Raw genomic sequence first — 12,026 nt, 5'->3', positions numbered from 1 at the left:
AGAGATGGCTCAGTGGTTAAGAGCACTGACTATTCTTCCAGATGGTCCTGAGTTCAATTCCCAACAACCGCATGATGGCTCACAACCATCTATAATCGGATCCGATGCCCTCTTCTGGTGTGTCTGAAGACAGCTGCAATGTACTCAATAAATAAAATAAATAAATCTTAAAAAAAAAAAAAAAAAAAAGCTGTCTTCCTGGCTTTGGGTCCAGGAGGCCAGTCACTATTGGAGAGACTCTGCCGAGCTGTGAAATGGAGCTAGGCTGAGTTAGGAGATCCCCATGAAATCCCAGCCTGAAGAGGTGCTCAGAGCCAGCCAGTTAGTCTGTGTGGCTTCTTCAGTTTGTTCTTGGCCCCTCCATCAGCCTGGGGAGGTGACACCTCCATCCCCCTCGGTGCGGGATGATAACTCAGATTCATTATCTCCCCACAAGGGTTCCTTCCTCCCTCTGGTACCCTGCATCCACACTTTGTCTCGTCTCGACTTAGAGCTTTGACTACCTAGAGCTCCTCCCCACATCTTGAAGATCCATAGGCATTAGAGTATACATGGCTTTCCAAACATGGTTTCCTGGGCCTGGATTTCAGGATGAGGCAAACTGAAGCTTGTTCCGTGAGTTTTTAAGATCAAAGAGGGATTTCAGTGTGTGGAGAGGGAGTTGGGAGGGGGAGGGAGGGAAAGGGGCAGAAGAGGGAGAGAGAGAGGGGAGGGCAGTGTGAGGCGTAGAGGTAGAGAGATTATAGTACCTATAATCAGGAGACTAAGGCTCGCAGAACACAATTTGAAGGCTAGCCTGGGCTATAACATAGGATCCTGTGAAGGGGGTTAAGTGATCTTCCTGGGGTACCTAGTTGGTGGGAGGGGAGGGGATGTTGGTCAATTCTAATGGACTTCAGGCCCAGAGCAGTGCCCTTACCTGCATTGAGACAGCAGGGATGTGAATAGAAAGTGAGTTGTGGCTTCCTTTTGGTGGCAATTTTCTCCTAGAAGAATTTTCACGGACCACAGACATTGCTACTTTGTTTCTTTATGTCACTCACACCCTTGGGAAGTCAGCAACACAGCACCTGGCACTGAACTTCGTGGAATTCCAAGAAAGGACGGGTTAAAAACTGCAAAGGGTGGTGCGAGGCGTTGTCCACTTAACAAACAAGAAGCTGTCTATAAACCACCTTTTATTTGAACAATGAAAGGGCTTCTATGAGACCTGGCTTGTTGGGTTTACAATTTCACACCTGGAATAGACTACAGAAATGTCTATGTGCCCAGGCTGGGAGATGGGAGGGCTTGCTAGCTTGAGATATGGGGCAGAATTTAAAAGACTTTTTTTTCCTCTCCTTTTTTTCCCTTTTTATAATATAAGGGTTTTTTTAAAATTTTATAAGTAACGTATTTGTTACAAAGATAGTTTACCCAGCTAAATCACAAAACCATCAAGTCAAGATATCCAAATTACGTTTTATTAATAAAACAAGTAAAAACTGATTTACCACTCTTCACATAGAACTGCAGAGGAAGCTGAAAAGCAAGGCCTACTTTTAAAACACAGTGCACCAAATGTCTGAGTTTTGGGGTCCGTTGACCAATGACCTATGGTTGCCGTATATCTTTCCATACTTACGGTGCAAAGCCGGGAGGGCAAGGCTCTGACCTTTTAAACACTCATCTGTAATAATCCTGTTTATTTAAAACTTGTGAACATTTACAGTGGGACAATCTACATTTTTTCCTATTTTTTTTGTTATATTTCAGCACTTCCCTTAGTCCCACTCTAAGCAATAATAATTTCATAACTTTTAAAATGCATACTGTTATTTTTTCTTGATTTCATCTAGTTATATGCATTCCTGATCATATGATTATTTATTTTCCTTACAAAAATATGTCGTCAAAATAAAGAGATGTTGGAGGTTGCTTCAGTGTTCAAGTCTGCTTGTTTTCTTTCTTTTTTCCAGTTTTCTTTCAGTTGTCCTAAAGAAGACTATGTTTTAGAATACTCATGACTATCCTGACAGCAGGGCAGCTAAGCTTCTTCCCGGGAAGAAGAGGCTGTGGGAACCGCTGCTGTGGCTGCTTCTCAAACCGCACTTTCCCAACAAGAACCTTCCATGGAGTTCTATGGGATATCACACAGATGGGGCAAGATGGCAGTGGGTTTAAAGACTTTCCGCTTTAAGCTGCTGGAGAAGACTAAACAACATGTTTGGTTACCCACTGCTGAAGTCAGTGTACAGTGCGACCGTCTGACATGCCTGCAGTGTTTCCTGCAACTCACAGGCGGCAGCACCTGCATGTCTTCTCAGAGCACTGGCACCAAGGGACAAAGGACAGGAGGTCTTTTTTCTTTTTAAAGATGTGTTTATTTTTGTTTATGTATATGAGTGTTTGTCTGCATGTATGTATATGGATCATCTGTGTGCCTGCTGCCCGCAGAGGCCAGAAGAGAGCATCCTTGGAGCTGGAGTTACCAATGAGTGGGAGCCTGCCAATGTGAGCGCAGAACAGCAAACCTGGGTCCTCACAGCAATGCGTACTCTCTGCTGCCTGCCCAGCCGGCAGGGAGAGCCTTAAACTCCACAGTCTGTTGCTTCAGAGCACATGTTCCTCAACGGGGAATATGTTAGAGTGATGAAAATCAAGACAGCCAGGAATACTCTCTGCCCCCTGAAGTGGTTGTGTTTTTCTCTGAGCATCCACATTTATGAGTCGGGTCAGCCCATACTGCCTGTGAACGCCTTCCTTGGCTGAGCTCAGGGGCAGTCATGGAATTCAGCGTTCGTTCGTTGCAGGCTTGCTGATCACACGGAACCTAGAACATACTTAGTCTCCCTAATGCAGAGTCCTTCAAAACCTCCCTGCGTTCCCTAGGACACACAGTGGTGGCCTTGTGCTCTTTTGACACGAGTGAGTGAAAGGAAAAGCTCCCAGATCCAGGGATCTGCGCCTGCAGGGGAATGACAATAAGATTACACTGAGCAAGGCAATTTGTTAGTTGGAGCAAGCTTTCAGTTAGGCCTGGGCACTCTGCAGGCAGGCCCTCTAGAGTTAGCCATGGTGGGCAGGAAGACCCAGTGTCCTCAAGCCAGTGATGTCAGTTCCCAAGCTCTGTCACTCAGGTTCACCCTGGACTTACCTGGAAACTGAAGTCACCACCAGAGGGAGCTGACTGTCTTTACTCAAAGGAAAACACACTTCTTCAGGACAGGGATGGTTTGCAGCTGAAACCTGAGCCAGGCTCCGCCTCCTCGGAACAGGGAGTCCCAGTTTTCTCTTGATTTCATCCCTACAGTCTAAAGCTACACAGAGGCACACCTAGGTAGCTTTTAAAAAAGATTCAAATATACAAAGAAGATTAGCATGGCCCCTGCGCAAGGATGACACACAAATTCGTGAAGCGTTCCATATTTTTTCATCTGGAATAACAAAAAACCTAGGATAGCAAAAACTCTTCTCAAGGATAAAAGAACCTCTGGTGGAATCACCATGCCTGACCTAAAGCTTTACTACAGAGCAATTGTGATAAAAACGGCATGGTACTGGTATAGCGACAGACAAGTAGACCAATGGAATAGAATTGAAGACCCAGAAATGAATCCACACACCTACGGTCACTTGATCGACAAGGGAGCAAAAACCATCCAGTGGAAAAAAGACAGCATTTCAACAAATGATGCTGGCATAACTGGCGGTTATCATGTAGAAGAATGCAAATTGATCCATTCCTATCTCCTTGTACTAAGGTCAAATCTAAGTGGATCAAGGAACTCCACATAAAACCAGAGACACTGAAACTTATAGAGGAGAAAGTAGGGAAAACCCTCGAAGATATGGATACAGGGGAAAAATTCCTGAATAGAACAGCAATGGCTTGTGCTGTAAGGTCGAGAATCGACAAATGGGACCTCATAAAATTGCAAAGCTTCTGCAAGGCAAAAGACACTGTCAATAAGACAAAAAGGCCACCAACAGATTGGGAAAGGATCCTTACCTATCCTAAATCAGATAGGGGACTAATATCCAATATATATAAAGAACTCAAGAAGGTGGACTCCAGAAAATCAAATAACCCCGTTAAAAAATGGGGCTCAGAACTGAACAAAGAATTCTCACCTGAGGAATACCGAATGGCAGAGAAGCACCTGAAAAAATGTTCAACATCCTTAATCATCAGGGAAATGCAAGTCAAGACAACCCTGAGATTCCACCTCACACCAGTCAGAATGGCTAAGATCAAAAATTCAGGTGATAGCAGATGCTGGCGAGGATGTGGAGAAAGAGGAACACTCCTCCATTGTTGGTGGGATTGCAAGCTTGTACAACCACTCTGGAAATCAGGCTGGCAGTTCCTCAGAAAATTGGACATAGTACTACCAGAGGATCCTGCAATACCTCTCCTGGGCATATATCCAGAAGATGTTCCAACTGGTAAGAAGGACTCATGTTCCACTATGTTCATAGCAGCCTTATTTATAATAGCCAGAAGCTGGAAAGAACCCAGATGCCCCTCAACAGAGGAATGGATACAGAAAATGTGGTACATTTACACAATGGAGTACTACTCAGCTATTAAAAAGAATGAATTTATGAAATTCCTAGGCAAATGGATGGACCTGGAGGACATCATTCCTGAGTGAGGTAACCCAATCACAAAAGAACTCACACAATATGTACTCACAGATAAGTGGATATTAGCCCAGAAACTTAGAATACCCAAGATATAAGATACAATTTGCTAAACGCATGAAACTCAAGAAGAACGAAGACCAAAGTGTGGACACTTTGCCTCTTCTTAGAATTGGGAACAAAGCACCCATGGAAGGAGTTACAGAGACACAGTTTGGAGCTGAGACGAAAGGATGGACCATCTAGAGACTGCCATACCCAGGGATCCATCCTATAATCAGCCTCCAAACGCTGACACCATTGCATACACTAGCAAGATTTTGCTGAAAGGACCCAGATATAGTTGTCTCTTGTGAGACTATGCCGGGGCCTAGCAAACACAGAAGTGGGTCATCAGCTCTCCTTTATTTTACATATTAAGGTGGGAAGCAGGTTTATAGGAAATCACCTGAGTGCTGACTCATTCCTTGTTCACAACCCCTCACTGAAGAAGGAATTAACATCAAATATAATTAGCTCCAGGGCTATCCACAACACTCTCACTCTCTACATATTTTCCATTAAAACCAACTCATCTAATCTATTTTATTATTGTTGTTGTTTTAACTTGCAGCTCCTCGAATCTCTGACTCCCAAATGCTGGGATTGTAGGCAGGCACTGCTTTTCCTTACACTTCCTGCACCCTCAATCCAGTGTTAGAGATTGAATCCAAAACTTCGTGCATTCACTCGCTGAGCTATATCCCAGGCTTGATCTGATGGAAGACATTGTTTAAAATATTTATTCATTTGAGGATGGAAGAGATATATTTGCTGCTCCCCACACACACATACACACACACACATACACACACACACATTCACACACATACACACACATATACACATACACACATACACACACATACACACACACATACACACACACACTCATGCAGAAAAGGAGATTATAAGTGGAGTTTTATTTTACTTTTTTACAACATATGATGTAGGGCAGAGAAAAGTTAGTCGGAGTTGGAGAACAGGGGGAATTCTGGGAGGATTCCTGCAGCATCCTGGGAGCAGACCTGCCCCTCAGCTGTCAGCCCAGCTAAGTATACAAAAGTGACAGTGGCTCCTGCCCAGAGCCCAGCAGGAAGAGTTGCTCCTGATGACAGTACTAGGCCCAGTGACACTCAGATGACAGGGATAGGCCAGGTGACACTCAGATGCAGTTTTGGAACCTCTTTTCATTTGTGAACTTGGTCAATTACTATGTCACCACCTTTGTTACATTGACACTTGGTAGTGGGCTGTCACCCGGGGTATTGTGAGAATTTTTATATTCCCTCTGACTATTGTTACTTGAAGAACAGTTGATTTTCAGCATAACTGCCACTGAGAAGAAAATATTCTGTCCAAGAGAATCGTGGTTTCTCATGTGGTAAACTGAGCTTCACTTTCTCAAGGTTCAACTGGCCCCCTCTGTTCATAGAAGCCAGGATAAGCTGTTCTGCCCACTCACGGGGTCCGCCTGACCCTGCTCCCTGTCCTGCTCCAGCCTGGAGTCAGAGGTTACTGCATTTTAGCGGGACTTCAGCAAATGCAGCAGGCTCTGCAGGGCTTCCCGCAGCCCCTGTCCTGTGAGAGCGCTGCAAGCCCGTAGCTCCCAGCAATGCTTTTGGAACCCTTCCAGGCCTAGCCTGTTTCTGATTTCAAGCAACGGCAGAGCACCAGGAGCCTCCTGCTTGTTGGCCAGTACCAAGAAGGGGACACCGGCCATGTTGGGGTCTTCCAGGACTTCCTTGAGCTCAGCCACTGCCTCAGGCAAGCGGGCTTCATCTGTGCTGTCCAGCACATACACAAGGAGGTCGATGCCTTCCAGGTAGTCCTTCCAGGTAGCTCTGAGCTGGGCCTGTCCCCCAATGTCCCAGAGAGTCAGTGACACATGTCCAGGAGCCTCAAGAGGCTCTACATTAAAACCAACAGTGGGTAGGGTATCCACCAGCTGGTTTCCTTTCAGTTTGTACAGGATTGTGGTCTTGCCAGCAGAGTCGAGGCCCATCATTACCACCTGGGCCTCTGCCTTGTGACCTCTGGAATTCACAGAGCCCATGATAGCCCCTGGTAAATCCTTCTGCAGAAAGGCTGGCGATGCACATCAGCTACTCTTTTCTGAAGAAATGCAAATCCATGCATGCATGCACTGAGCTCCTACCCTAGAACAAAACAAGTCATTTTAGGGAAGGGTTTCAGAACCAGGCTGGACCCTGAAAAGTCCAGAAAGTGAGGAAGTGTGAGTCAACAGCAGCTGACTGGCCTCTGGTGCTGGCGGAGAACTGCCTGAAGATGCAGAACTCCAGCGTCCTTCCTAAGTAGTTAAAGTAGAGGTGAAGGAAGCCACAGCCGACCGACCGTGTTCAGGAGAGGCGTTTTCTCAGTCTGTGGTCTCTGACCCTCCTGTTTCCTTCTTGGGGCCGAAACTCAGAAGTGGCAGCACGCTGCATTCCAAAGAGTGGAGAAGCCAGGTCAGGGTAGGCTAACTTCTTAGAACTCCTCCTAGGACCTGCGCATTGGTCTCTCCAGTACCTATTGACAACCACTGCTGATTCAGGCAAATTTGAGTCAGAGCCAAGAAGTTTTCCACACCATATAAAAGCCTCTAGAATACTGTGTGCATGTGTGTGTGTGTTGTGTGTGTGTGTGTGTGTGTGTGTGTTGTGTGTGTTTTAAAGAATTTTAACCATGAAGGCCTAAGAAGTATCTACAACTTAGGAGAAAGTTATTGAGGCAGAAGGAGGACCATAGCCCTCTTAGGAGTGTGTGCATCAGATACCACTGAAGGAAAGGGAGGGACCTCATTCACTTCTGCCCTGAGAAAAAGAGCAAGAGTTAGAGTTACCTCTGCGGTTGCCTGGACTGTGGCAGACATCCCTCCGCTAGGGCACCTCTCCACAGTCAAGCTTCATTCTGCTGGTCGCCGTGTCCCAAGAGCAGGATATGAAGGAAGTGTAGTGGCTGTTGCAATCTGTCCTGTTTTTGCTTCCTCTCTCGAGTGGTTAGGACAGACATCCTCCCATATTGGGGGTGTGTCTCAAGACATCTCAGCTCTCAGTTGTTAGTGGAGCCCCGCCCAGCACCAATTCCCCCAGTCTGAGGGGACTTCACAAGTTCAGAGTTGTGCCACCCTTCCTTGCTTTCCTTGACTCCTGTGATCTCCCTGGGAATTCTGAAGCACCGGCCACCCAGCACAGGCAGTAGTGGTTTTCTGGTGCTGGGAGGCTCTTTGATTTGCAAAACTGTGAAGCTTGTCAGAATCAAAATGGAGTGACTTGTCAAGCCCAAACAAAAAAGGAGGAGGAAATAATGAATTAATCAATAATTAATAAGTACAGAAAGGAGCGGATCTTGTGCGTGCATGACTGATAAGTATTCATTAGACTCTGCTAGAACCACAACCTTACACACACACACACACACACACACACACACACACACACACACACATGCACGCTGGTTCTACAGAGATATCTGTCCAACAACTGTTTAATTTTGGAATAGTACGACCCTTGTTATTTTCCTTTGCAGCTTAAGATGGTTTCATATAGTTATGTAATGCTCATGTGTGTGTTCATGTGCATGTGTACATGTGGTGCATGAACATGTTTGCGTGGGTGTATATTCACATGCATGTACATGTGCATGCATATGGAGGCCATAGGTCAATTTCTGGCATGGTCTTCAGTTACTCTCCACTCTATTTTCTGAGACAGGGTCTCTCGGTGTCCCTCACGGCCCTGTGCATGTCTGTGTACCTGGACCTCAGCCTTTTCCTCTGCATAGGGAGAGGCTCTTCTAAGACACCTCTGTGGAGCTCATTCATTTGTCTAGACTGGGGTCCTCTGGCCTCCCAGTGCTGGGGTTACAGGTGACGACACTGTGCCCAGCTTCCACAAGGTGCTATGCTCCTTCTGTTGTACGACAGGCACCTGGTTCTCAGAGCCATCTCTGCAGTTCATGGCTCCTCATTTCTTCCTTCAAAACCTTTCATCTGCCTCAATCCACCTTGAATAAACACAGTTTCCTCTGCTGCATGTATCCGCATTGCAGTGTACGGCTATTCCCAAGTAAATGGCATTAGACTTCAGAGAGTCCCTCTGGTTAGACAGAACCACATGTGTGTTAAATTGTAGAGTATGATTCTAAATTAAAAAAAAAACACTCTAAAGGGGTGTGCATGCATATGTGCATGTATATGTATATACACAAACACATATATATGTATATGTGTAGAACAGGGATTATGCTGAGCCTGGGTCAAAAGCTCATGCAGTTGGGCCTATTGGCTGTTTACCATTCTTCACAGGAGGAGAGGACAGGGAAGGAAGGTCCAGCCACACACATCCCCAACCAGCTGTATGCAATTCTTCCCTAGCTGCATGTGGCTGTGGGGTCTTTTGGGATGAGCTAGAGGATGTAGGTTGGGAAGGATAAGGGGAGGAGGCTCCATCTACTCAGCTATGGGGAAGCAACCATCCCTCCTGGGTGCAGACCTTCTAGAGTGGCTGGTTAAGATCACCTATGCCCCTGTCTGTAACATCCCCCTTTGACCTGATACACTCCTGGTCTCCCAGTGAGTGCTGGAGGACTTGCTCCGTGGTTTGTCACTGGGACCTGAGGAGGAGGGTACATGCTATTTTTGCCTCTCCCGAGAAAGGGGATTTGATAACACAGTGTTACTTACAGTTCCATTCTTTGATCTTCAAAATGGTTATTGTACAATATAGTACATAAAAATATGTTATGTAAAAAAAAATGGAGGGGCCTCCCTTCATTTTAGGGCTCCATTGTAGAGATAAACATAGCCAGATGGAGGACAGCCATGACAGTAAGGGTCTGAAGTTGAAAGAAGGTATTGGGGGGACCTTGAATCAGAAGTCATCTGAGGTGACCTGTGCTGAGTGAGTGGGCTGCTTCGTCAAGGTAGGACATGGACTTATTCCTTTGGAGAGCAGGCTTCCGCCTAGATCCTGTGGGCCAGGTGGGAACACGGGTGTCAGTGTGAGTGTTGTGGCAGAGAAGTCAGATAGTGAGACTTTCATGAAAAAGCATGGTTCATAATCTGCATGGTAACAAGTCATTACTTAATATTTGGGAGGTGGAGGCAGGAAAACCAGAAGTCCAAAGTCACCCTTGGCTACATAGTGAGTATGGACTGGGTTACTGGCTCGAGACCTTGTTTCAAAAATAAAGAATATTGACGAATGAAGATAGAAAGGCTAAGTCTGCTACAGGACACAGTGGACAGAAAGTGCAAAGAAACCTCCTTACATTTACAGTATGTAACAAACAGTATGTAACAGTGTGTAACAGTATGTAGCAATGTGTAACAGCATGTAACAGTATATAACAGTATGTAACAAACAGTATGTAACAGTGTGTAACAAACAGTATGTAACAGTGTGTAACAGCATATAACAGCATGTAACAGTATGTAACAATACCTATGTATTTATTTTCACATACTGTTTAAATTTTTAAAAATATTTATTTATAGGGGACATGTGGATTCTGGGGATGGAATACAAGTCGTCAGACTCAGAGGCAAGCTCCTTTACAGGACTCACCGTCTCATGGGTCCTTTCACGTGCTCGGAAACATGCACTTGTGAGTGCCCTTCTGCAGGTTTCCTAGATGGTCAGCGTCACTGGGACATGGCTGCTCTCTTGTTCCTGCTTTCTCGCACTGACCACAAACACAGCTTTCACAGAAGCCACACACCTGTAGTGAACACGCTGGAAGAAATATTTATCAAGCCAGCAGTACCTGGTAGCTGCCCAGTTTTCCCCCATGGCCAGGCCTCCACTGCTCCTTAAATTGCTGGCCTTGTCCTGGTTTAGGCTACTGCTCTGGGTACTTACTGTGTGGAATAGGGAGATGGCCTACACCTTTGAAGCTCTGGGCACATTCAGCTCTGCTCTTGGCTGCCTGGGCCATTTTGAAATCCATCTGATGATCTTGGTGGAGAAGAGCCATGCCTTCTATAGCAGTCATGGTTATCACTGTGGTCTTTTCTTTCTTTGCCTTCTTGCCTGAGCAGCTTGGTGAATTGACAACACCCTCCTTCTCCAAGTTCAGCTGGGTGCATATTTAACAACCTGTTTGTCAATTACAGCCCAGGCTAATTATAGCTATGTTCCCCATGGTGGTAATCAGAGTATATAGACACTCTTGGGTTCTGATTTTTTTCATTTAAGATTGTATTGAAAAATATGTGATTTTACTCCAGTCTCCAGCAAAAACAGTGTAATGTCTTCATAATTATACTGTTGAGGAGTGCGTAGACTATTGTCCTCTGAGCTCAATAACGATTACATTCTTGGTCTGAGCAGCCTCCCTCAGAATGGGATTTGTTGACATTCCTTCATGCTAGGGGCTGGGGAGACCCACTAGACTCTCACTTGTGATTCTAACCGCTGTGTCCTATGCCTCCTGGTTTCTACCCCAGCTGTCCACGGCCAGGACAATGCTAGAGCATACTGTGGTGGTTTGAATATGCTTGGCCCCTGGGAAGTGCCACCATTAAGAGGTGTAGCCTTGTTGGAATAGGCGTAGCCTTGTTGGAAGAAGTGCATCACTGTATTGGAGAGCTTTGAGGGCTCCTAGTCCTCAAGCTCTGCCCAGTATGGAAGAGAGAGCCTCCTCCTGGCTGTCTTCAGATCAGGATGTAGAAATATCAGCACCAAGGCAGCCTGCATGATGCTTCCCACAATGATGCTAATGGACTGAATCTCTGACCCTGTAAGCCAGCCTCTATTAAATGTTGTCCTTTATAAGAATTGCCTTGGTCATGGTGTCTCTTCACAGCCATAACATATACCAAGTATAGAAGGTTGACTAAAAGGAGGACTCTATCAATCAATGCCTCTATGGGGAAGTCTCCATCCACGCTGAGGTGAGACTTGTGGTGGTGCTACTGCCCTTTTGGGACCACTCACCCTCCTGTTAGTGATCTTTATGCATGCATCTGTAAGATAAATTCTGGTGCACCAAGCCACACTTGAATGGAACTGTTACTTGGCCTGTGTTGATAACCTGAGGCGGAGACATCTGCTCATTTACACTGAAAAACTCCACCTAGCAATGTGATTTATTGCTGAAGTCTACAACAGCCAACAAAACAAAATGTCCCATTCCCCCCTCCACAAAGAAGCTAAATTAAATAATTACTTCATCGGATAGATCGAAGGGTTGAGGTTCTGGGACAGAACAGAACATTACCTGTTGCTTAGAACTTTGACATATAGGGTGCTGCTGTACCACTCCTGCTTTGATTTTAGATGTTACTTACTGCCCCCCCCCATTTATGTTATACATTAGACCTTTTAGTGCCCAGTTCTGTGACACCATGATTGAGTTGC

The 12,026-nt window shown here is 45.6% G+C and overlaps 1 protein-coding gene and 1 non-coding gene across 3 annotated transcripts; one reads left to right on the top strand and one right to left on the bottom strand.

Annotated features, from left to right (window-relative positions):
• Positions 1-3,308: 3,308 nt before the first annotated feature.
• Positions 3,309-3,412, top strand: LOC115029375 (U6 spliceosomal RNA). The gene has a single exon (XR_003834927.2). It is a non-coding gene; the product is annotated as a U6 spliceosomal RNA (small nuclear RNA).
• A 2,227-nt stretch (positions 3,413-5,639) lies between these two features.
• Positions 5,640-7,633, bottom strand: Arl11 (ARF like GTPase 11). Of its 2 annotated transcripts, none has more exons than XM_021181218.2 (2): positions 7,508-7,588; positions 5,640-6,824 (listed from the first exon to the last, which is right to left on the bottom strand). In XM_021181218.2, the coding sequence occupies exon 2, from the start codon at positions 6,719-6,721 to the stop codon at positions 6,191-6,193; it is 531 nt and encodes a 176-aa protein (XP_021036877.1). In that variant the 5' UTR covers positions 6,722-6,824; positions 7,508-7,588; the 3' UTR covers positions 5,640-6,190. The 2 variants fall into 2 exon arrangements, 1 of the variants encoding a protein (XP_021036877.1); XR_015044739.1 differs by lacking the exon at positions 5,640-6,824 and adding an exon at positions 6,995-7,106 and having other exon boundaries at positions 7,508-7,633.
• Between the last annotated feature and the right edge of the window lie 4,393 nt (positions 7,634-12,026).

Source organism: Mus caroli, unplaced genomic scaffold, assembly GCF_978045245.1.
Source record: "Mus caroli unplaced genomic scaffold, Mus_caroli_1 scaffold_12, whole genome shotgun sequence".
NCBI classification, from domain to species: Eukaryota; Metazoa; Chordata; class Mammalia; order Rodentia; family Muridae; genus Mus; species Mus caroli.
The sequence above is the reverse complement of the archived record's forward strand: the minus strand, read 5'-3'. Positions and strand labels throughout refer to the sequence as shown.

Coding starts and splice junctions, on each gene's coding strand:
- Arl11 (XM_021181218.2), bottom strand. CDS start 6,721: ATGGGCTCTGTGAATTCCAGAGGTCACAAGGCAGAGGCCCAGGTGGTA.